The sequence below is a fragment of the Grammomys surdaster genome, unplaced genomic scaffold, assembly GCF_004785775.1.
Source record: "Grammomys surdaster isolate TR1022 unplaced genomic scaffold, NIH_TR_1.0 126906, whole genome shotgun sequence".
Taxonomy (NCBI): Eukaryota; Metazoa; Chordata; class Mammalia; order Rodentia; family Muridae; genus Grammomys; species Grammomys surdaster.
Window position 1 is genome coordinate 6,457,681 of NW_021621692.1, and position 26,078 is coordinate 6,483,758.

Here is a 26,078-nt window from a genome sequence, read left to right on the forward strand (position 1 = left end):
CCTCTCAGAGGCAAAGGAGAGGGGGTAATGAGCTGGGGGGGGAACAGGAAGAGAAGCAACATTTGGAATGCAAATAAATAATTTAATTAAAAATAAATCACCTGAAAGAAGGGTTTCTGGGCACACCTGTGTGTGTGTGCATGTGTGTGTGTGTGTATACACATGTGCATGATGAGGTAGAAAGGCCTGTTCACCATTCTCTACGCCAGCTCCTAGGCTGTATAAAGAGGAAAGAAAGTGAGCTGAGCTCCAGCATTCACTGCTCTTTCTTCCTGACTGTAGGCTGGACATGACCAGTTGCTTCAAGTTCGTTTTTGCCAGAACGAAGACACTCACCAGCCCCCTCCAATCCTAAACTAAGACACTCAACACACACACACACACACACACACACACCCCGCCCTGAAGTAAGACCCCAGGAAGAAGAGACAGACGCTAGGAGCACTAGGAGGAAACTTTAATGTCTTCTTACTGCTTTATCAACGTCATGGAAAAAATACAAAGTTTAGAGTCTAGAACCAACCAGGTAGATTTAGGGGAGGGGTGTGTGTGTCTGCGTGTGCGCGCGCGCTGCTGGCCAGAGGCACAGCTCTGTAGCTCTGTCAATGCCTACCTTCGTAGGAGCACCAGTCAGGAGCCCAGTGAGCATTGCAGGGTCAGAATCTAGGAGGCCTCTGGAAGCAGAGCAGCCCATGGCTGGTCACCATGTGGCCAGACTCTGCTTGTAACTCAGCTTGCTCTCTCCCCAGATTCCACTGCCTATGCTCGACCAGGGAGTGGGTCAGCCTGCTCCCAGCACAGAAAAGGAATGAGCCATCACCCCCGGAGCTCAGGCCCCTGCCTCTACTCATGTTCTGGGTAGAGTTACAGGAACTGAGCAAAACAGATTTCAGAAAAACAAACAGGCAGGAGCGGCAGTGCACACTTGTAACCCCAGCTCCTAGGGAAAGGGAGGCTTGTTATGGGCTCGAGGCTGGCTTGGGCTACAGAGTGAGACTGTATCTCAAAAAAGCCAAAAACAAACAAATAAAAATCCACTTTAATTTCCCTGGAATTCAAATCAAATACAGTCCTGTTTGGTTTCATGTTTTTGGTAAGCCTGGCCCATAGCCCAAGGAGGGGGCAGTAACAAGGCAAAGCACAGCTCACACTCTGGGGAATAATGTATCACTCAAGCATCCTCTTCCAGAACTTTCCTACACGGTCCTCCTTCAGCCATTAACAGCTATGGAGCTGGGGGTTCAGGGACAAATACTAGTGGCGGCTGCCCTGCTACAATCCAACCTCAGCAGGGTCTGTACACCCAGACTGAGGTCAGATAACAGTCACTCTGCCACCAATACTGTCGCTATTTTCCTGGTAGGGGTTTTGACAGTGCTCTATTCAGGTTTAAACATAATAACAAGGAACGAACACACACCCACGGGCAGAGCCAGCCCCTTTTCTGTTCCTAGTGTCACTGAGGAAGGGGTGCTTCTTGAGAACCCAAGAAGCTAGGAGCTGGGGGGTTCTTTCTCTGCCCCATCCCGTCCTGGCCCTTGGGAAAGGCTGCATTTAGTGTAATAGTTGAGGCTGTCCCCTGGCTCCAACTGAACCCCAAAGAGCACCAGTCTTCCAGTGAGGAGCCAGGGGTGGAGGAAGGAGGAGCCCAAACATGTGGGCACCTCTGCCTCCTGCTGCATAGACCTCCCTGGAAGGCACCAGACACAAGGTGAACAAAAGGAGTCAAGTGCCCATGACCTTGGAGAGAAGGCCACACCTGGCTGCCCTGCCATTGCAGCAACAACTCAAACTAACATCTGGCATCCATCTGAGGCCAGGCTGGAAGCAAAGGGCCTGGAAGAGAATGGATTCCTGCTGGGACTCGGATCTGTCCCTGGCTGGTGTGGTTAAAGAAGGATGGGTCAAAGTCAGGCTGCCAGGTGCCAGTTCCCATGCTACTTCCCTGGCACCCCAATCTCTGAGGTCCAGGGTCTACTCCAATGAGGCTCTTTGCTGCACCTACAGAGTAAGGTCAAAGGTCATAGTGAAGGCAGCAGCAGGGAAAAGATGCAGCCTGGAGCTGTGGAAACTACTTTCAACTTTCTGTCCAGCCTCAAACTCGGATCTCATCTTCCTCCTCCTCATCCATGAAGGAGAATTCCTTGTCTGGCTGCCTTGGGGGAGCAGCCACCACCCTGTCTGGGCCTCTGAAAGCTGGGCTGCGCTCCTCAAGGACGCCTGAGGTGTAGCTGGACAGGGAACTGCTGTCCCGAGTGGTGTGGCTGCCCACGCTGCGTGCTGAGCTGGGGCTGGGGGCTACTGCCGCCCATCCATCATCCTCCACAGCGTTGGGGGGCAGCATGGAGGCCTGGTCCCAGTTGGCCTTGTTTTCCTGTCTCCTTAGAGAAGGAACTACCTCCAGCATAGGGGGCGCCTGGACAATGCCGCCGGGGCCTTCTTTGTCACGGTAACCGCCACCTTCCTCCTCCTCCTCCTCCTCCTCAGAGCCCCACTGGTCCTTGTCCATGATGCTGAGGACGTCTCCCAGCATGGAGGGCCCCAGGTCAATGTGGAAGGACAGGATTGACTCAGCATGCTTCAGCCCGTAGCTGACTTTGGGCATGATGGGTAGGTCCATCAGGTCCCCAAAGGCCTGCTCATCAAGGAGTGGGTCAGGTGAGTGGGGGCCTGTGGCCCCATTCCGACGGGGACTCTTCGGCCCACCATCTCTAGCATCTGCCTTCTTCACAGGGCTGGACGACAGGCTCTTGGGCAGCTTGCTGGAGTCCTTCTCGGTGGCTTCCTTCTCATTGAGCTGAGGCAGGGACATGGCATTCTTGACAAACAGCGCTGAGTCCCGTAGAGAGCCCAGCATGTCTCTCTGCTCCCGATCCCCTCTGGTTACAGACTGTGAACGTTTACTGCCCCGGAACTTCCGGGACAGGAGGCTGAGTTTGGAAGATGAGGCCTGCTCATCCAGGGACTCATCATCAGCCTCCCCGGCCTTGCTGGTGAGGAAAGAGGTGTCTCCAAAGGCGTCCCCAGCCCGGCCCACATGCATGGTGTGGCGGAAGTCACCCAGCGGGGCACTGATCATCTCAGCTGTGAGGTCCGCTCGTGAGCGGCGCTTCGAGTTCACAGAACTGGACACCAGCTGCTTGAGAATGGGCATCGTGCTGGCTGCGGGTGGGGGAGCTGGGCACTCCCAAGGCAACAGGCAGGTGTGGGGTCAGCTCTGAAGTCCAGCAAGTGCAAAGGGTAGACAGGGCAATCAGAGGGCTGTAAGCAGAGAACAGGAAGCAAAGGGTTAATACAGACTGGTAACCCCCAAAACATTAATATATGACATCCACCCACCAAAGGTCAACCATTTAACCCCTGCTTTCCCGTCAAAACTATTGGAAAAATCATCCACAGAGGGTTCCTAACCTCGCCATTTCTTCATCCACGTCTCCTAAACATGGAAGAGTATTTATAAGTTGAGTTAGAGTTTTGTACTAGAGACATATTTTCTCTGAAACCTGAGTGGAAAATAATTCCCCCCAAACCCCACCCCCATCCCTGCCTAAGCTGGAACACTGTTTGAACAAACCGCCTTCATCGGCAGTAGCAGGTCCTAAAGATACTGAAGCAAGCGGTTCCAGACTGCTGGTCTGCAGGCAAGCTCCAAGAACTTCCTGTTTCTAACCTGAATCCCTGTAGAGTTGGACACCTCAGCCTGAGTCAGAGAGAACGGAATGAACAGGCCAAGCCCAAATGCTGTCTGTCACTTCCATACATGTAGGCAGTTGGCCGGCCTGGCTCTCTATCTGAATCAGAACTGGGACAGATATGTGGGAACCCACGGGACCAGCTTAGCTCCCTGGCCTTCTGGCCCTCGTGGGGGTGTCCCATACATGGAGACTCTTGTCTGTGACATCACTGTGAGGCCCCAAAGCTCTGTGTAACAGGCTTCATCTCTCATCCTTTGGGAAGATGAATGGAAAAAAATCCCTCCTGGTTTATTATTAGGGCCAAATGACTTTATTTTGGGATATGCAGGACCATGGGTGACTAACTAGAAACCCAAAGGACAGCACAAGGAGATGTCTGGTAAGGGTTATGGTGAAGTTCTGTGTCAGTGTCCCAAGCCAGGCCCTTTCTCCCCAGCAGAGCTGAGCAGGAGAGAGAGAGAGAGGATAAGAATTTAATAAGCAGAGTGGGCAGTGGGTGAGGGATGGGGCTGGATCCCCAGGCGTCTGTCCCTTCCCCATCCTGCTGACAGCCAGAGAGCTAGGTCTTACCCAGACCCACCTATCCTACTTGCAGACATCAGACAGTGAGCCTGGGAGGGTTTGGTTGTTGTCGCTGTCACACGCTAGACCATCCCGGACCACCTGTCCCCGACAGTCGCTTTGCTGGTCCTTCCTGGCTGCTAGCATTTCTCACACTCCTGTTCTTGCTTTCTTAGCTAAACAACCAAAACTCCCCACCCCCAAAGAACTCTGACCACAAGTCCACAAGTGACACTCTCTTCTCTGCAAACCTCCCAGAACCGTGTCTGCTGCTGGCCTTGATGTCACTTGGTTGCCAGCCAGCAACCCTTCCCTTGCTCTCTCGACCCATTCTTGGGCTTGATACAAGGGTATCCTCTTCCAACACTCCACCAGCCGGTGCCACCAACATCCTCAGCCAGGATAACACTGCTCCAAGGAAGGCCTCATAGCTGAGGCTAGCCCTCCAGGACACCCGCGTCTCATGCCATCTTCTGGCAGGCACCTGTTACATCACCATGTCCCTGCCAGCTGGATGCTAACCTCCCTGCCAGGCTAGGGGATTCCAGAGGGTTCTAACAGGTCTCAGTTCTAAATCCTGTCCAGCACCATGTGTCACATAGCTGAACTTCACTCATTTAAAGTGTGGCCAGCTCTTGCTCCCCAGTCCCTGAGTATCTCTCCCCTTCTGCCTTCACATCAGCCCCTCTCATAGCATAGCCTCTGGGCTCCTGGCTTGACTTCTCTATGCCCTCTGACTCCCTAGATTATATAATTCCACATTAAATAGCCACCATCCAGTGTGATGACCACCTCGCCAGGGAGAGTGGATGCCCCTAATCAACCCCAAGAAGCACTGCTGGTCTCAGAGCAAACACCAAGGGGAGCCAGGGAGAACCCCAAGCCAAATGTTGAGGCTCTTTAGCCTAACATATAAAAGGCCCAGGGAGATGGCTCAGTGGGTAAAACGTGTGCCACTTAAGTATGAGAACTGAGTCCCAGATGCTCAGAACCCATGTTAGGCTAGATATATCTGCATCCCAGAAGTGCTACAGAGAGACAGGAGGCAGAGAGAGAATCCACAGAAGCTTGCAGGCTAGATAGCCTGGCCTACACCATGGTTAACAAGAGACCCTATCTGGTGGGAGGCAGTCCCTTAACCTCCATACATAGACTGCGGTGTGATATGTGTTTGATTGTTTTTTTGTTTTGTTTTGTTTTTTAATGTGTGTGGGTCTTTTGCCTGTATGTATGTCTGTGTGCCACATGCATGCAAGTGCTCATGGAGACTAGAAGAGGGTGTTGTATCCTTTGCAACTGGAGTTGTAGCTATGAGTCACTATGTATAGGTCCTGGAAATCAAACCCGAGTCCTCTGGAAGCACAGCCAGTGCTCTGAACAGCTGGGTCATCCCTCCAGCTCCCTGCCCCCCAATTAGAAAGAAAACAAAAACAAACAAAAGGAAAAGAAAAGGCGGGGGAGGCCTGGTCTCTGTCATCACAATGTGATCCCGGCAATCCCTCGGGTTGGTTTCCTTGCTGCCCGTGACCAGGAGGGTGAGACGGATGGGGGCTCCTCAGAGTGCTGGACCCCCCCCCCCCCACACACACACACGTGCTGCTGGGACACCAGGCTGCTCTTCCATCTTACAGAGGAGAGAGCACGATCACTGAAGAGGTGACTCAGCCTCAGCTGGGTTCACACCCCAGGGAGGCGTGCCAGCCTGGGGCGGGCACCTCTGAGGCTTTCTTCTGATTCTGGATCCTTAACTAGAGGGATGCTCACTGCCCACCAATAATGGAGCACCCTTCCTACCCAGAGAAGGCGGGAACCTTGTGTGGTCTAAGAACAGCCGTATCACTCTAGCAAGGCCTGAGGATGCTTGGAGCCAATCAGAACATTTTTTTTTTTTCAGTTAGGGGTGGTGTTGGCTGAGTTCTATGTAGAACACTCACAGCACCCCTGGTCTCTGTTGTTAGAGACCAACAGCACTCATTCCCCACATCCTCCACTCACGGCATCCCAAATGGCCAGGATACTCATTCTCTATATTCTTTGAGAGGTGAAACTGAGAAATGCTTTCCTAGGGTTCCTAGGGTAAGATTACATGAAACAGGAAACAGGGACATGAGGAGATAGAGGCCAGAGGCCCAAGATCACACCAGCTTGTGGAAAGGCTTCACAGTAAGTCCAGGAATCCCCCTCAAGACCTCTGGAGCTTGCTCATACTGTGGTTTCCCATCTGAAGTGCTCATTAGAAAGAAAAGGAAGAGGAAGCACAGGCTCAGCAGCCCAGGATTCTCCAGAAGTGTCCCCATGGCCACCCAGATGGACCGAGGACCCGGACCATAACAGTTAAAAGGATAGGGGAATCTATCATCATCCAGTTAGTAACCCCACCCCCAGCACTACTTTGCCAGTAGAGCTATAAAAAAAAAAAATGGGGATAGTAGGGACACTCAGTGACAATTACTGTAGCACTCCATCCTAGGCCAGACCTTGTGCCCCCTCCCCCTCTGCCTCCTGAAGAAGTGACAGGCCTATGCAATGCCATCCACATCCTGTGATCTTGCTCCTCAGGCTGGGTACTGGCTGCATGGCTTATGATTAACCATGTTCAATATCCAGCAAGAGAGCTTAGAGGCCCCAATTCTCCCATGACCCGTTAGGCTGGGTGACCCCCTCATCTGGGGTCTCAGAGTTTGTGTACCTGTAACACAGCACACAGCAGGCCACAGGGTCAACGAAAACTCAGCCAGTAAGTTGTTTGAGGTTGTTGGGTTCAAGAGCCCAAGCAACAGTGAGTCACCTAAGCTTCTAACGGACAAGAGTTTGGGGCAGAGGAGATAGTCAGGGACACTAGGGGGAAGCAGAAGGTGACGATCTTGTATCTAGGTGGAAGCCGGCCTGCCTGGAGCTGGCATTGGAGGCCTCCATCTCACTGCTGAAAGGGATCTGACCACAGGGGCTGTGGCTTTGAGAGGAATGTTGCTAAACACCATGAGTCACCCCTGGGGAAGTACCTAAAACAGGCTGCCTCATGAGGCCAGGTGGGCATTCCACCCCAGAGGCCACAACCCACTTTCCTAGGTCAACAGCTTGCAAGTTGGAGGGCACCAGCACCATCCCCTAAGGCATTGTCAACAAGCCCTGCCACCAACCTCATACACAGTTCAAGTTCAGACTCTAGATCTGTCACCACCCTCCCTGGCAAGATGATCGGTGAACAATTGGCCAGCAGACTGACAAACAGGTCAGACTACATCACTGTATCCCATTCCAAATGCCCAGGCAGTGGCCTGTCCCTGGCATCTCAGCCTTAGGCGGGAGCCAGAGCTATGCTCTCCTGAGACAGCCAGCCAGGCAGGCCTCTCGCTCTGCAGTTGACTGGAGGCTCACCCCGTCAGTATACAGAGTTAGGCATGCTTCGTGGACCACTGCCAAAGGCAACCACACCCAGTCAGTCCTTCCCTGGTTCTTCATCTTGAGACCAGCACTAGGCAATGTGGCTGGACAGAAGAAGGCACTGGAAGCATGAAAACTTTGGCCGATAGCTCAGACTGACTGTAAGTGGTTTCACTTACCATTCACTCATTCATTCAGTTAGTGTGATACTGTAGACCCCCCAACAGTATATACATATAGCCAGCCTGCCCTCTGTGCTTGCAAGGATTCCTTCTATACCAGAAGATTCAGCCAGCCCCAGTTAGAAAGCCTTCTGCAGGGGGGATTTCTACAGCTGTATAAAACATGCACAGATATCTCTCTTATGATTAATTGTAAGCAAGATAGCTCAGCTCTGCCTACCAACCATTCACACTGTGTTGTGTACCCAAGGAACCCAGAGCCTACTTGAAGGACGCAGGATGATATGTTCAGGTTATATGCAAACAATGCAATTTTAGACAAAGAACTCTGGGACAAACATCTGGAATTCGGGTATCTGAAAGGTACCCAAAAAACAATTACCATGAATATTAAGATGACTGTATTCTTCTAGGCCCTGAAAACAGAACATTACCATTCCCAAGGTACAGCTGACGGGGAGTTGGGGGTGGGGTGGAGTGAGAGTGGGGTGTAAAGGGGGGACCAGGTGATGGAAGCCAGGGTGGAAGTGGGGATAGTGGACGAGGGTCATCTGAGGAAGGGGCACTGTGAACTGAGCCCTGAGGAACCAGGAGGAGGCTGTGTCAAACCTGGGCTGGTAGAAACTGCACAACATTTCTGGGGGTGGGAACGGGCTTGTAGTATTTGAGGGACAGAACAAAAATCCACATGGTCAGAGGAGGCCAGGTGAGGGGTGTGTGTGTGTGTGTGTGTGTGTGTATTGGAATGTAAACCAACAACCTTGGGAAGTTCCTGGTGGCAGTTGACCTGGAAGCCATGGGGGAGGGGGAAACAGAAATCCAGTCAGGATATTATTTTCTGGAGTTTGGGGCAAAGAAGAAGCAAGACATGAATGTGGCTGGGGAGGACACAGAGGGACACACATCCTGGGAGTGTTTCAGAGTTGTGGCCAACAGAAGTTGAGATGTCCCCAGTGGCAGATCAAAGGGCAGCCTCCATGGAGACTCCAGAGATCCTTTCCCAGAGCTGAGTCATACAGACCTCTTTCTACAGGGCTAACACTGTACCTGCCCCTAGGCAGAACTTAACTCTGTCCAAGCGTCCAGTGTTAATACTTTTTACATCAGGACAGGAAAACCAGCCTGCCGCAGGCCAGAGAAGCTAGCACTCCACCTTCTGACAGCAGAGAAAGATCTGGTATTTTCTGGAACACTCACTAGCCTTTATGAAACTTTTAAAAAGGTGCAGAGTGCTAGGGGCAGCTGAGGGACAACCGAGGGACAGGAGAGCTATGGCAGCTTTGGCACATTGTTAGTAGGAGGAGGAGTTCTAAGGGGTGTGTGCTGGGATTAGAGAGGGAGGAAACTCTGGTATATCTGAAAGACTGCTGTTTATACAAGGAACTTGGGATGCTCTGGTTTAAGATACCCTCTGGCCTCAACAGTCACAATTCCAAGACATAAAAGCTGGAGACAAAACCATAAACGACCATCATCAAGATCTCCCCTCCCCCACTTCTCATCGCACCACAAACATCTCTAAAAGACCTGGGTAGGGTAAGGAATCAGGCTGAGAGAAGGAAATGCCATATTAAGGGACTCAGCTCAGACCACAGGTTGAAGCCATGGTTAATTCTCCCTCCAGGTCACTGCTAAAACAGTGATTCAGTATTCAAAGTGTGGAGGTGCCATGTAAGAACACCCACGTAAAGTGTCCTTTATGTGAATATATGTGTGCACAATTCTTGTGTTTTTATTTGTATTTTTTTTTTTATTTTTGGAGACAGGGTCTCACTATGTAGTTCTGGCTATTCAGAACTCACTCTGTAGACCAGGCTGGCTTCGAACTCACAGGTCTGCCTGCTTCTGCCTCCCATCTGTTATGATGAAAGGTAAATATTAGCCATGCCAGCACAGGGTTCCTATAGGTAATGTGCAAACTGCCAACCATGCAGTCATTAATTAAGTTTTGGTCTTTTAAGAAAATAAAATCAGCCGGGCGGTGGTGGCGCACGCCTTTAATCCCAGCACTCGGGAGGCAGAGGCAGGCGGATTTCTGAGTTCGAGGCCAGCCTGGTCTACAGAGTGAGTTCCAGGACAGCCCGGGCTATACAGAGAAACCCTGTCTCGAAAAACCAAAAAAAAAAAAAACAAAAAACAAAAAAAAAAAAAAACAAAAAAAAAAAAAAAGAAAATAAAATCAATGGCCAGCCTTCTAAATCTGCGGATTCCCTATCCGTGGACTCAGCCAAAAGAAAAGATCTCAGAAACAGGCTGGGGAAAGAACTCAGTGAGTAGGTAAAGCACACGCCATGCACGAGGATCTGAGTTCAATCCCTGGTGTGCGCACACATCACGCAGAGATGGGCAAATCCTGGGGGCTTCCTGGTCAGCCAGCTTCAGTAGAAGATCCTATCTTCTAGGTAAAGGTGGGGCTGGAGCAATGGCTCAGCAGTTAATAGCACTGGCTGGGTTTGATGTCTATCACCCATATGGTGGTTCTGTAACTCTAGTCCCAAGGAATCCAATCCCCTATTCTGGCCTCCACAGGCACTAGGCATGCATATGGTACATGTACAACTACCTAAGCACACAAAACACTTATACACATAAAATAAATACATCTAAAAACAATTTTTTTTAAAGTAACATGCAGGACTGGAAGGCTGGCTCAGTTGGTAAAGCACCCATGGTACAACCTGGCAAACCAAATCCAACCCGTCACCCTAGAAAACATGGAGAGGACCAACTTCACAGAGTTGTCTTCTGACCTCTACACTCACTATGACGAGTGCATGGCTCCCCCTTCACCCAGGCAACCATCCTGTACAGACACAGGCACAGACTAATACACTAGTAATACATGTTAGTCTCTAGTCTCCACACACACGTGCAGGCAGGCGAAACACCCCCCACCACTACACACACAGATACTGAACATGTACAACCTGACCCCATCTTTATTCTGTAAACAACGTAAGGCAACTATTGTCCTAGCATCCCCATCACACTGGAATGTGGGACTCTCCAGATAGTTAAAGTGCCCCGAGGGATATGCACGCATTACATTATGCTGGCTCACGTAAGGGTCTTGAGCATCTGTGGATTTTGATAGCCCAGGGGGACCTGGAACCTATCCATTGTAGACACTAAGGGACAGCTGTGATGGTTCTGGTATGTCCTTCCCACATGCCGATGGATTGTCACGTAGCCCAGGGGTAGGAGTGGGTGCTGAAATGTGGCACCCTGGGGTCACAGAGGTGATCCAACCCAGTGGCCTGGATCAGGCTTTGGTGGGGGGAGGGGGGACAGTGAGGGATAAGGAGAGGTGACTTGCCAAAGGTCATGGAGTTGGTGAGGGACCCAGGTAGTACTAGAGTCCAGATCTCCTCGGCCAATCTGAAAGGTTTCCCCAAGTAACACCTTCAGTTGGTATCACCCAAGCATCACTGTCAGGACTGAGGTCAGACCTTCCCGCCTCGTCCATCATCTTACCCAATGTAAGACAGAAAAGGAGGTCAGGAGGAATAAGGGTGTGTGTGGGTGTGTGTATGTAGGTGTGGGTGTCAGGTGGTGGGGGATAGGGGATGGGACACATTTCACAAGGCTGGGAGAGTCACAGCACCTGATCCCAAGAACTACTTACATCCTAATGACCTCAGGACAGGGTGTCCAACGGGCACCCACAACTGTGGGAGAGCTGAGTTGCTGAGGCAGGGGGACCACAAGTTCAAAACCTGCCTGGGCCAGAGTAATTCCGCCACCTCCACATCTACAAACAGAGCTGGTGGAACCTGTGTCAAAGGAGGAGAAGTCCCAAATGCATGGATATTCATCACAAAGCCTTAGCCATAACAGCACACGCTGGGAGAGAACCAGAGGCATGGCAGTAAGGGGCGGGCTGAGAAAATAAGGAAGCATGGACTGTCATGAAACCATGATGGGTGGGGGCTGGGTGGGGTGGAGAGTCTGTCCGGAGGCCATGCAGCCACATGGGACAGTTCCCCAAATGGCAGGCAGTGGCACTTGGGGGAAAGGGGACACACATGTCCATCCACTCACAACTGTCTCAAGGCCACACAGATACACATTCATTGAGAGGGACAGAGGGAGACCAAGGTAGAAGGCTGGACTCAAGAGAAAAACTGGCTAAGGCTAGGTGTGGGGAGTGCCTGCCGCTAATCCCAGCACCTGCAGGCCGAGGTGAGGCCAGCCTGGTCTACACAGTGAGCTCCTGTCTTTTAAAAAAGTTCTCTGGCATATGGGGTGTGTGTGTGTGTGCATGCATGCAGGGTGGGTGCATGTACCTGTGTATGTGTGTGTTTATTTTGTGCATGTGTATCATGGCTCACTAACAGAGGACAACTTAAAGGGGTCAATTATCTCCTTCCACCACATGTGTGGTGGTTTTTTGAGCTTGCTAGGTGCCCCATCCCCCAACCCTTTATAAACCGGGCTTCTAGGGACCAATCTCAGGTCCTTGCCCTTCCACGTCACTAACTGAACTATCTCCCCTGCCTCTCCTCCCCGAAAGTTCCCTTTTAGGTGGTGAAGCTGGTAATAATAATAATAATAATACCCCAAAGCTTCAAAGGCTTAAGAAAAAGACTTTAATTTTAGAACTGCTTAAAATTCTCCAGTTGTTAGGCCTCAGCATCTACAAGAACAAGACATCAGCCAGGGCTAGCTCGGTTCTGTGCATCTACAGACCTCTCTCCCACTGACATCTGTCCCTCCTCCCTCCCCTAGGCCACCCCCAAGTCTCACGGTTCATGCTAAGTGTCTGGGAGGTAAGAGTGGACCATCTAGAGAGATCTGAATGCTGGAGAGAAGGCTCAGCAGGTTAAGACTGAGGGCCTTGGGTCTGATTCCCGGTACCCGCATGGCTGTTCACATCTGTAATCTCAGTCCCAGGAGATCTAATGCTCTCTTCTGGGCTCTACAGCACTGACTGCACTCACACATGCATGCAGAACACCCATACATATAAGATAAAAGCAAGATAAATCTGTGACTATAGACCCATAGTCTTATGCCAGATGAAACAGACTCATTCCCAGATCTATATAGATTGATCACCTGTCCCCCACCCACCCCCCACTTCTCACTCCCACGAAGAACACTAGCAGCTTCTTCCTGGTGCTCAAGCCTTCTTGGCCAAGCAGGTGACTCGTAACAACCACGCCCACCCAACAGAGACTGGCCTTCAGCCAGTGTCACTGGAGCTTTGAGCTGGAAATCAGCCACCCACAGGACAGTGGGATCTAGTCAGGAGACACTCCAGACAGTTGAAAGCCTGGTTTTTGCTCCTCCCACAGTCCCAGCTTGGCCACCCCAATACTATGAGCAAAGAGAGAAAACAGGAAAGGGCAGGGAGGGGTCACTCAAGGTGCTCCCTTCAGTGGACCATGCGCAGAAAAATTATGGCTGCCAACTATTCCACTTTCCAGGGTACCTTGTGTGTGTCTAGCACAGAGCCAGAAGAACAGACTATACATACTCTTCTGAACCTCAAAGCCATCATGCAGGAGGGTCTCACAATCATGTCTATTTTACAGGAAGGGGATTTGAGGCTCCAGCAGGTTAAACGTCTTGCCTCCCTCCCATAGTTTCCAAACTGACTGGAGCCGATCTCTGACAAACCATGGCACAGTATGTTTTGGAGGGGCTGAGGAACATGGGCCTAGGAAGGCTGTTACCCTGAAAATGATTGGGACCAGAATCCACATTACCAATTCCCTGGTTAGAGGTCTGTCTCTAGGGACAGCTGAACATGATGCCTCCCAGAGTCCTACAGAGGCGGCAGCGGAAAAGGATCTGTGAGAACTCCAAGCCAGGTGTCCCCTGGGTACTTAGGAATGGGGCCAGCACAAGGCCTCGTCTCAAATCGGTCTCAAGGAAACCCTGATCCAGTGCCGAGCCTCAACCTATCCAGATCCCAAGGAGAAAGTTCAGAATCCTGACCCAAGATAGCTCTTTAATTCTTAGATCTGGGTATTCACTGTATCTTTCCCAGACCAGCCAAGCCTGGCCAACACTGCCCAAGCCCGGCCAGGGCACAGTCGACTTCCCAGAGATAAACATCCGTTCTTTGATGGGTTCTTCCTGGAAGGGAAAGTGACTGAGGCCCCAGACATTGCTTGGTGCTTTCCACAGCTGTAACAGGAATCATGTCACCTAGGAATCCCTGCTTTGGGAAACTGGAGGTATGGGGGTGGAGTGGCAGGATGCTGGAGATGGGTGGGGACAAGAGTGACCCAGCAGCATGCGCGCGTGTGTGTGTGTGTGTGTGTGTGTGTGTGTGTGTGTGTATGTATAATTAAAATTTTTATATTTATTAGCCAGGTGGTAGCAATGCATGTCTTTAATCCCAGCACTTAGAGACAGGCAGATCTGAGTTCAAGGCCAGCCTGGTCTACAGAGTAAGTTCCAGGACAGCCAGGGCTACACAGAAAAATCCTGTCTCAAAACAAAACAAAACCAAAAACCAAAAAAAAAAAAAAAAAAAAAACAAAAGAAGGTTTTGTATTATTTATTTATATGTATGTGTGTATATGCAGTTAGGTGCAGGAGCCCAGACACTGAAGATACAGGCAGTTTCAAGCTACCTAATGGGGATAATAGAAACTGAACGTGGCCACCACGAGATAAGCAAATGTTCCTAACCCTGGGCCGTCTCTTCAGCCTCAGGTTATTAAATATTCCACACCTGACATCCAGTACAATGGTCCATGGCTTCACGTGGCTGTTGAGATATTAAATACTTCATACGAAGCCTGAGAAGGCGGCTCAGTCAGCAAAGTACTCACTATGCGAGCATTAGGTCCTGAGTTTAGATTTGCTAGCACCTAGATAAATAACCCAGCAGAGTAGCATATGCCTTGTAATCCCAGGGCCAGGGAGGCAAGAAAGTTCCCTGTGTCAGATGGGTAAGCTCCAGGTTCAGTGAGAAACCCTGTCTCAATAGATAAAGAAGGGCTGGAAAGATGGTCAAGGAGCTAAGAGGACCTACGTTTGGTTGTCAGCAGCTCACCCCTTCCTGTAATTCCGGCTCCAGGGGATTCAATGTCTCTGGCGTCTGTGGGCACCTGCACTATGCAGGCATGCACGCGCACACACACATGTGCACACACACACTTAAATATATTAAAAGTGTAACGAAACATACCTCTTCTACAGAGCAGTACAGATTTAGATATCTCGCCCTCGCTGCACAGGCAGGATTCTGCATTACAGATGGGGAATAAAGCCAGCCATTGTTCCTTCAGAACTGAAGGCACTCATGCGCTGGTAAATCACACGCCATGTCAAACACCATAGCTAACACCCTGAGTTTCCATCCATCCATCCAGTCTGTCACAAATGTTTCATTCTTTAATTGAGACTCTATAACTTCTATTTTTCCATAACTATGCCCGCGTGTAATTATTTTTGTGAGACTGGCTGGAAAATCACTTCTGTTTCCCATTGCCATTCTGTTTTGAGGATGCCCTGCCATGTTAGTCCCAGCAACACGAGGTGTTCAACCCTAGCCTTCCCTGTGTCTGTCTCTCCCTGTCTCTGTCTCCCTAGTATGTGTGTGTATGTGTGTGTGTGGGGGGGGGATGGTGGTCAAGACATGGTTTCTCTCTGTAGCCCTGGCTGTCCTAGAACTCACTCTGTAGATCAGGCTGGCTTTGAACTCGGAGCCTCTGCCTGCCTCCCTAGTGCTGGGATTAAAGACATGCACCACCACCACCCGGCTTCCCTGTTTCTTTTGAGACAGAGTCTTGTGGTGTAGCCATGATTGGCCTGGAGCTTGCTACAGACAGGGCTGGCCTCACACTTTCAGCTATCCTCCTGCCTCTGTCTCCAACTGCTACAATGACAGGTACACGCACCAGGCTTTTACCGAACTGAAACTCCAAAATTCAAACATAACCTCTCCTTCTGAACGTATAGTGTGCATTTCTTTGATTACTAAGTATGAGTGTTTAAAAAACTGTATTATTGTCATGCATACCTACTCTCTTGGAAATCATTCCTCTATTGGCAGGAGAGGTTTCCTGTTTTCCAATAGACGTGCTTGATATCTTTAAATCCTAGTCCTATTCTGCAAATATTTTGGCAAATTTGGCATATGCCTGTTTACATTATGGTGATTCACATTTTGTCAAGTGCCTCATTTGTACGTGGTCCAAGCTGCATCCTGTCTTCTGGCTTTCATCTTACCAATCAAAGACTTCTATTCCCCAAGTTTGGCGAACTCGTGGGCTGGAAGGGGTGCAGGGGGGGCTAAAAGTATGGGAAAATGCAGGGCAAACTACTCACAGGAAAACAAAACACATCCTCCAAAAGAAACACAGAAAAGTGCAGCTGTCTGTGAGACCTCTACCACTGAGTCACTAAAAGGGGGGACACAAAGACCAGTAACAGTCAAGTGCCAGGCCTGGTGATGCCAACTACTAAGTGTGAGGCAGGAGGATCCCAGTCAAGATAGTCTCGTTTACATGGTAAATTCAAGATAAATCTAGGCAATGTAGCCAAGAGCCTCTTTCAACATTAAGGTAGGTGGACTGCTCATCTAGCCTGTGCTAGGCCCTAGATGGTCCCTGGTAACTAACACACACACACACACACACACACACACACACACACACACACGTATTATATAAAATATAAATATAACACGGTAACACAAATAACAGTAAAATAAACACAGAAGCAGGGAGTTATCTAGGCTTGGTGGTTCATGCCTGCAATTTCAGCACAGGGAAGTCTATGTAGGAGGATTAAGGCAGTATGATTGCACAGTAAGTTCTAGGCTAGCCTGAGCTATAGAGCAGGATGTTGCCTGTTTTGTTTTTTTAAAACTGGGTTATGGTGGCGATCTTTGTGACTTGGTCACAGCTTGGTTCTGCATGGTGAGTTCCAGGCCAGCCAGAGTTAAAAAGTGAGATCTTGTCTCCAACAATAATAACAAAAACACAACACAACACAGCAAAAAAACAGAAACAGGGGGCTGAAGAGATGGCTCAGTGGTTAAGAGCACTGACTGCTCTTCCAGAGGTTCTGAGTTCAATTCCCAGCAACCATCTGTAATGGGATCTAATGTCCTCTTCTGGTGTGTCTGAAGACAGCTACAGTGTACTCATACATAAAATAATTTTTTTTAAAAAAGATTGAAAAACAAAACAAAACAGAAACATGTGGAGAGATAAGAACATTGGTTTCAGTTCCCAGCACCCACAATGTGACTCACAGCCATCTCTAACTCCTGTTCTAAGGGGATCTGATGCTCTCTTCAGGCTACCTTGTGCACTGCACTCGCATAACACACACACACACACACACACACACACACACACACACACACACACACACACGGTGCACAGACTGTGTAGGCAAAACACTCATACTCATAAAATAACAAAACTGGAAAAATAACAGCAACAAAGAGCATTAATTTTCCTGAAGTCTTCTAAGAACCCGCCTTGTAAAATGGGTAGAAAGCAACGACAGATGCCTTTACTAGATGTGAACTCCTTCCTGATCCTGGGCGGCTGTGGCCGGCTTCCACAGAGCTTCTCTGTTCCTCATTCTGCTTCCTTCTGAAGCAGACCTGGAGTCTCACCAGGCAGAGCAGGGTTTGAGTATCTAGCGCTAAGAACCCAAGTTTATTTCTTCCCCCTGAAGTCATCTTGGCTATTCTGATCTATTTACTCTCCCATCTGTATCTTGACGTAAGGAAGGACATACACTGCCCATCCTGGTCCTTGAAAGGCTGGGGCAGGAGGAGGCCAAGCTCCAGTCCAGCTTAGGCTACAAAACAAGAGCCTATCTCCTAAGACTAGAGAGAAGGGGAGAGAAAATCTTGTCCTGCCTGCAACAACAGCAGACAGGAAGCGCGTTGGTTTGTGTTTGGCATCCACAGTGACATCCTAAACCTAGCCACCCATATGGTAGCCACCAGCCAGGAAGCCATCGAGTGCTCAAGTTTTGGCTAGTGTGAATCGGGAAACCATTTGTTCCCCCTAATTTAAAGTCTTTTAAATTTTAAATAGGATGTTTGGTTCTTTTACAGGAAAACTTCAGAGTGTTGGGAAAACCTGAGTGTGTCAGTCTCTGTGTGACTGTAAATTCTACAAAATCCAAACACTGATCAAATATTTATAAAGTCTGGCATCTAGACTGTAGTGACTATTAGTGTGACACAGATGATAGATGTTGAAGCTTCTGTATCTTAAAGACCAATATAAAATACACACCATAGGTAATTTCTATACACTTACTTATGTACTTATTTGAGATGGAGCCTTACTAGGTAGCCATAGCTGGTGTGGACCACACTATGTAGACCAAGCTGGCCTTGAACTCACCAGAAGTTACCCTGCTTCTGCCTCCCAAGTGCTAGGATTAAAGGCGTGCGTCTCTCCATTTTGTCCACTTATCTTTTTTTTGTATTTGTGTGTCTGTGTCTGTGTGCCTGTGTTGTGTGTGAGTGTGTATGTAGTGTGTGTCTCTTGAGTGTACCTGTGTGCATGTGTCTGTGTGCCTGTGCTGAGTGTGAATGTGTGTCTCTGTGTGTGTTTGTGTGCACCACACATGCCCACAGAGACCAGGGAGTTAGATTCCCCTGGAGCTCAAGTTACAGGTGTCCTTAAAGTGCCTGGTGTGGGTGCTAGCAATCAACCTGAGGTCCTCTGAAAAAACAGCACACATTCCTAACTGCTGAGCCATTTCCCAAGCCCCTGCACTGAAAATTTAACAACTGTGTGGAAATGGCAATATTTTGGGTATACTGGGTCAATATAAAAATTCACCTTTTATTTTAAAAAAATGTGACTATTAAAAAAGTTAATGTTAGCCGGGCGGTGGTGGTGCACGCCTTTAATCCCAGCACTTGGGAGACAGAGGCAGGCGGATTTCTGAGTTCGAGGCCAGCCTGGTCTACAGAGTGAGTTCCAGGACAGCCAGTGCTACACAGAGAAACTCTGTCTCGAAAAACCAAAAAAAAAAAAAAAAAAAAAAAAGTTAATGTTAAACTGGGCAGTGGTAATGCACACCTTTAATCCCAGCATTCAGCACTGGGAGCTGGAGGCTAGCCTGGTCTACAAAGTTCCTATACAAGAAATCCTGTCTCAGTCCCAGGACAGCCAGGGCTACACAGAGAAACCCTGTCTTGAAAAAAACTAAAAAGAAACCCTGTCTCCAAAAACCAAAGGAAAAGCGTATAGGAAAGTTAAAGTTTTGTGTATGACTGGCCTTATATTCCTTTATCAGGGCAAGTGGTAATCAGCCTTGGACATGGAGTCAGGACTTCACACATGCTAAGCCTGTGTCCTAGCACTGAGCTACCGTCAGCTCCCGGCACTATGCTATTAACAGCACTGCCCGGTGATGTCATCAACCGTCACATTCTCCACTGGATTCATAGGCAGACTCCATTATCTCCAATCCAATATGCAGAGATTCCTGCCTCCACCAGCCTGGGAAGACTGGCATTATCGATCAGTGTATGCTACCACGCCCCCACTCAAATTTGCAATCCTTAACAGTATATAAGAATACATGGTTCCGACGCCTGAGCCAGGCTGGCAAGTGGGGAAACACAATGTATCTGGGTAATCAACCCCAAACCATAGCTGCAAGAAAAGAGGGAGTGCGGCCGACTTTGGAATCAGGAGTGATCTGGAACGACTTCTCCCGACGTTGGTCCTGGCAACTAGCATCTAGGATGTGAGATGCTCCCTTAGCTTCAGGGAGAGGGCCAGCCCCTGCACCAGGCGGTCCTCTCCTCAGGTCACGGTCATAACAAGTATGAAGCCAAGCAGACATTCCAGGTCTAGATGCTGTGTTCTCGCTAAGTGGCTTTTAGTACCAAGTGTCTGACAGTTTTTATCTTGGGTCCTTTTCCCAACAATACCAAATACCACGAATCAACACCGTAGTCTCCATCTTGAAGATGAAAAAGCCTTGGTTTGGAAAGCCTGCAAGACACCCAGGTCACAGAGCTCCTAAGGACAGAGCTGAGAGAAGAATCCAGAGAAGTTTGATTCTGAACTCTGAGTGTTTCCACTCTGGTGGAAAGCACATCGGAGGTGGTAGGGGACTCAGCAAGCCTCGAAGGGGTGATGAGGGCTGCAGGGGCCAAACACCCACAGGAAGCCCACTGCTTCATAGACTTTGTTCTTCTTAAAGATTTTCCCCAGACCCACGAGATGGCTCATATCTGTAAAGGGGCTTGTCACCAAGCTGGATGGCCTGAGCTCAGCCTGACAACCCACATGGTAAAAGGAGAGAATGGAACACACAGGGGTGTCTTCTGACCTTGCTGTGACCTCTGTGTATGTGTGTATGTGTGTGTGTGTGTGTGTGTGTGCGCGTGCATGGGTAAAAGAATTATTTTAAAGTATCTCTGGAGCTGGAGAGCGCAATTAAGAGTATTTGTTGCTCTTGTGGAGAGGATCAGAGTTCTGTTCCCAGCACACACACGAAGACTCACAACTGTCTCTAACTTCAGTTCCACGGGATCTGGCTCCTGCTGAAGGTAGTTCACACACATGGTGAACATTCACATACCCAGACTAACACTGATACACATATATAAAAATAAATATATTTTTAAAAATCTCCTCAGTCTGAGTATCTCATTTTCGACCATCCCAGAGAAAAGTGATTAATTCTGGGAAACAGACGGTGGGGTGAGGGGGATGCATCCTTCCGGGAGCCCTTGAGAGCTGGGAATTGACCTCAGTCTCGGCCCAGTATCCATCTCTATCCTCAGTCCAGAACTCTCTGGTTTGAACCAGGGGAAGGAAGCCAGCAGGAGGGTGAAAGAAAAGGCTTCCCTCAGCCATGGCAAGCCCACAAGGGAAGAGAAAGGAGCCAGGGCCTGGGAGAGCCCGGAAACAACGACTGGCCAAGACAACGAAGAACTAATGACCCAAGGACATCCGGCAGCTTCACTTGTTTACAGGGCCCTTCCTGGAAACATGGGCTTCCAGGAGTGAGTGGCCTAACACAAGCTACCACAGGTGACAGGAGAGGGTGTCTAGCAGAACAACCCGCTCAGGTCTGGAAGTAGCCCTGCTGCTGGTCAGCGGGGCTTCTGCTCCTGGTCTCAAATCAGAAGGAAGCGGCTGCGCACCAGATCCATCTGTGAGGCCTGTCTTAGTTTCACTTTGCTTCTCCTAGAACTACTCCTTAGCTGAGAGGCAACTACAAGGATACTGGGGCGGGGGGGGGGGGGCCTCCAGAGAAAACCCCTAAGCAGGATGACAGATCTTCTAGCCTGGCTTTGCTGGGGGACTTGGAATAAAGGGGGTTAAGAGCCACATCATAATCGGGCTCACCACATTGAGCTTGCTAGCTATCTCTGCCTCGGTTTCCCCATTGCTTTCAAAGCCACCTACATCATTAAGGTGAAGATGTAAGCTTACACACACACACACACACACACACAGAGTCCTCTGCACAACACTGTGAGAGACGTGGAACTACTACTCAACAGATTTGAGATGTGTGCCCACATCTATAGAGCATGCGCAGTGACACTCGGGCTAATTTCAAACAGGATCCACAGGCAGCCCTGAACATACCTGCACAAACCTAAGCCCATAGGCTCCAGGGTGCTGCATGAAGCTGTCCCCTAAAGCCAAGGACAGAGTCTGCCGTGGCTCAGCACTGCCACCTTGGAAAGGTGTCGTGAGGCAGCCTGCCTGGGGCTTCCTTCTCCTTCACCTTTGACCTTTAGTGATGCAGGATGGAGAGGGCCAGCTCTTTTCAAACAGAACTTCAGCTCCTTAGGATTTCAGTTCAGTAAGGACCGTGAGAAACACTCATTCTTCTCCAGGATAAGGGTAAGGAATAGACAAGGCTGAGGAGACCCTGGGTGCTACCAGTAACAATGCACAGAACCTCAAAGGAAAGAGATGTGCCAGACTCCTGGAGAGAGCAGCCTGTTCCTCTGCAACTCCCAGATTCTCCTGGGAGACCTCCACAGGGCAGCACTGGCCTCTGACCCTGCTAAACTCTCCCTCTCCACCCACTGATAAAGCATTAATCTCCACGCACAGAGCAGGACAGCAGAGGGTCCCCTCTCTGGTGCTTCAGGGCCTGAACAACATTCTGAAGAAAGGAGAGGGTCCTAACAGAATGGGAGTTTCCCTGAGGGGGTATGTATATGAGCAGAACAGAGAGGAATGGATGGGGATAGGGCAAAGTGCCAACATCAGACTTATCCAAGGGTCTCTTGCCCTACTCTGGGATTAAGGCCAGGGGTGTGTACACATGACACCCCAAACTGTTTCCACCTCAGACCAAAAAGGGAGCGCCTACCTCAGCTTGAAAAGGTCAGGGGTCAGGTAGAGACCATCAGTCTCTAAAGGAGGTCCCACATGCTAGCGGTCACCCCCTCCCCACCCCTCACCCCCACCCTAGGCACTGAAAGTGGCAGGCTAGCAGTGTCTGGGGCACAGGGAAGGGCTTTAGAGTTCCTCAGCTGGAAGGAAGCCCAAGGCTCCAGGAGGCCCACTGTAGGCTGGGGCTTCACCAGTATCAGGAGTAGGAATGTGGGCCGCTCATGGCTGAACTTTTCCCACCAGGCAAGTCAGGCAGGGGTACTTTTAGCCACTCTCCTGTCCCTTCCTCAGTAACTGTCCCGGGCCCTGCTCAAGGATAGCTTGCCGTCCCAGAGGCACTTCAGAAGTATTAGCTGGAGTCAGCTGTCAGTGGCCTTCTGCTAAACTACTACTTGAAATGTGCCCTGACTCTGGGACTTGGTCCTTTCTCCCAAGGCTGAGGAGACACTTCTAGTCCTTAGGTCTGAAGACCTGACCGTAGCTCAGGTCCATGCTTGACTGCCAGGGTGAGATTGCTCAACCTCGCTCCACTCCCCGTCCTTATCTCTGGCATCAACCCAACTCTGCTGTTCTTCTGAGGGACAGAGTCCGCCCTCCCCTGACAGGGGCAAGCGCCTAAGTGTCTGTGGGGCTGAGACGGTGGGACGGACGTCTCAACCAGAACAACTGGAGCTGCTACTCCGAGGCTATCCAGGATGCTTGCTGGCTTGCAAACCCCACTCCTCTGCCAATTCCATCCAAACTTCAAGGGAAGTGGGAGGCAGGGAGGGATAAAGGAAAAGAAGAAGAGAAGGAGACACCAACAATCAAACACCATGCCTGATACAGCTGGGCACAGCCTGTCCCACCGTCCACAGAAATCAGTTGCGGGGCTGGGTGGGGTGGGGATCTTGAACCACAAGCAACCCAGTCCCTCCTGGAAAAAGCTCTGAAGGGAGGGTCTAGGATCCCTTTACAGGTCACCAAGAGACCACCCCAGGGACCACAGCTTTACAGAGGAAAACTCTCCCTTTGCTTGCAACTTCCTGCTGGGAAGCTTGGATTGTCAGTTTCAAAAGCCGGTTGGGCACACACACAGGATCGGAAAAGGCTCTCGAAAGCAGCCATGTGTGAGCCACAAACTGAAGGGGGAAAAGGAGGGTTCGAAAGAGAGGGAGACAGAAGCCCCAGAAAATGGAAGAAATGCTCAAAGGAACAGCATGAACATACAGACAGCATGAGCAATTGTACCTCAAGTGAGCAAGGGCTCCTGGAAAGCCCAAGAAGTTACCAGAGGGGCCGAGACACCCCCACATCAACACTGTTTGGCAGCAGGCTTTCTTTAGCATCCAGCTCCTTGAGGTCTGTGCTAAGACAGATCACCAGGAGCCCTGAAAAGCTGCCCTCCCGTATCTCCCAAGGTTCCACACAGTGGGAAATAGTTGAGGGGCAAAGTCCCCGTTCACGGAGGAGATAAACCACATTAATCAGTAGTCACATACAGGCAGCTGATCAGGGCTGGAAGCACATGGTCCTCCCACACTCAGCGCTGTAGCAGCTTCCCAACATAGATAGTAGCTTCCAGGACTCCAGTGGATGCCCCACTATAGCCAACTGCCCTTGGGTTGCCCAGAGGCCTGGCTCTGCTGCTGTACGCCGTCCCCTCCACTCCCCACCTCCCCAGTTCTGGAAGAAACCTGTAACTAAGTTCCCCATACTGTGGGCCCTGTTCTTTGTTCTTTAAAATTCACTCCAACCCACTGGTGGTCCCCTCCTCCAGCCTGGCCTCAGAAAGGGGCGGGAGAAGCCGCTGCAGGCGTTACTGGAAACCCAGACGGGGCAAAGAAGTTGCAAGGCAGAGGCCCCCTGCTAGGGGCCTCTCATTGTTTATGCTCCCCAGATCTTTGGTCCAGATGGTTGCTGGGGGTAAGGATGAAAAGTATCCCAACCGCTCCAGCGAGAATGGACGAGAGGTTTCAAAGTAAAGACACCCACAAGAACGCTTTCCTCATTCAATGGCTCAACTACCTGGGCAAAGAATGGGAGCTGTTGGCTCAGAGAGAGACGTGGGAGCCGGTCAGATTGCAAGAGGTGAGACTGTTGGAGGGGGGAGAAGTTCCCAGCCAAGAAGAAAAGAGAAAGCATTGTATTTCCTTTCCATTCTCCCTGGGAGAAAAAGAAAACTTCCGAAGCCCAGGCCGCAGCATTTCATTGGGCAAACACAAGGAACCTGGTTTGAGTTAACAGAGAGGGAGCGCCCCTCCCCCCCGCAGGCACACACACACACACACACACACACACACACACACACACGCAAGTCCTACGGTCTTCTCCCAGGAAGCTCAAACCGCCATCCACAACGCCAGTCTGGGACACTCACCCGCAGCAACCAGGGGACCCCCAACGGGCAGAGGCAGTTCCAGCAGGCGACGCCACACACACAGGAGGGCAGATTTGTTCCTCCGGCTGGGGGCGCTCCAGGAATGGGGAGGAGCCAGACACCAGGATCTCAGCTTCAACGTCCCAGGCGAGCGGTTAGATCATTAACCAACCGCTACCTACTCGCCCCCGAACAAGCCTTGAGCACCATGCTCGGGGCGTACCGGGCACGCGCAGCTCCCCCCCCCCCCCCCCCCCCGCCGAACGCCCCGGCCCACGGTTCAAAGGGACGGCCAGCTCGGCCCAGCCCCACCCGGCTGCAGGGAGCCTGCGCCTCTTGCGGCCTTGGCCTCCAAGTCTTCCGAGGGAGGCGGGCGGGCGGGCGGGGCGGGAGAGGGAAGGGCTCGTGCAGGCGGGGAGTGTTTGCTATTGCCTTCCAGCCGGTTCCTGTCCTCCTTTCTCCGAGGCCGGGCGACACCGGGTGGCGCCTACTGCAGCGTGTGTACGAACCGGAGAGCATGAGTACAACACCCCTTTGCCACTACCGACGAACTCGGCTGTTATTCATGGAGAAGTCTGTGCACACACACCCCCCTCGGGGCGACCGCAGCGATTGTTGTGTGCCTGTCCACAGCAACACACACCCCATTCCTGCGCGAGGGGGTGGACCTTTAAAACCTGCCCACTCACCCCACCCCGAGCAGCTCCCATGGCCAGATCGGGGCGTCCTGGCGACGCTGAGCCCTGTTGTTACCCCCTCCTCCGCAAACGATTTTCTGGGTGTGTGGCTCTGGTCCCAGCCATGCCTACCCACGCTGGACACAGAGGGGTGTGTGTGCGTCCCCTGCTCCTGGGTCCTCGTCCTCCCCGGGTCTTTCTACCTTCTTCACGTCACCAGGGGGTCTCGAGCCTACTCAGGCCTCACGCGGCCGCAGGGCCACAAGCCGATGCTCATCGCCTACCTCGGTCCCCAGCTCCCCGAGCGCGGAGCAGAAGCCGCTGTGCGCTCCCCTCTGTGTGCTTGGCGCCTCGGCAAGGTTGGCGCCCCATGGCAGCGCCGGCGTTTGTTTCCTCTGGCTCCCCAGGCTCCGAGTGTGCTAGAAGCTGGGACACTCCCCTCCCAGGCTCCTCCCAACCCTCCCTCCCATACCCCTCCGCGCTGATGTCACTCCGCCGCAGCAGCCAATGGCTGTCACGGAACTCAGCCCGGCTGCTCGGCCTCTCAGGTTCAAATCTAAAAAACCCCGAGACGCCCCCCCACAAGCTCCGAGTAGGGTAGACAGAGCAGGGCTTGCTTCGAGGAGTCGCGCCCCACGGCCCTCAGTCCTCTGCCGCGGAACCCGACGAGGAGTCCGCAGAAACAGGAGCGCACCCCCTCCCCAGGGCCCAAAGGGAAACTCTATCTAGGCTCTTCGAGTTTTGAAACAATGGTAAGAAAACAACTCCCTCCAGGACCAGTTACCCACTTCTGGACCAGGGACTCTGGGAACACTGGGGAGCAGGAGTTTGGACTACGTGGATTCTATCCCCATCTGGAGCGCGGGAGAAGCAGGTCCGTCCGAGTCCACACCCGGACT

General features: G+C 51.1%; 1 protein-coding gene across 4 annotated transcripts; it reads right to left on the reverse strand.

Annotated features, from left to right (window-relative positions):
- Positions 1–436: 436 nt before the first annotated feature.
- On the reverse strand, positions 437–25,591 carry Cdc42ep4 (CDC42 effector protein 4). 4 transcript variants are annotated; one of them, XM_028761265.1, is made up of 2 exons: positions 25,464–25,591; positions 437–3,261 (listed from the first exon to the last, which is right to left on the reverse strand). In XM_028761265.1, exon 2 carries the CDS (start codon positions 3,152–3,154, stop codon positions 2,096–2,098), a length of 1,059 nt encoding a protein of 352 aa, XP_028617098.1. In that variant the 5' UTR covers positions 3,155–3,261; positions 25,464–25,591; the 3' UTR covers positions 437–2,095. The 4 variants fall into 4 exon arrangements, with proteins under 4 accessions (XP_028617098.1, XP_028617099.1, XP_028617100.1 ...); XM_028761266.1 differs by lacking the exon at positions 25,464–25,591 and adding an exon at positions 24,503–24,957; XM_028761267.1 differs by lacking the exon at positions 25,464–25,591 and adding an exon at positions 23,374–23,564.
- Between the last annotated feature and the right edge of the window lie 487 nt (positions 25,592–26,078).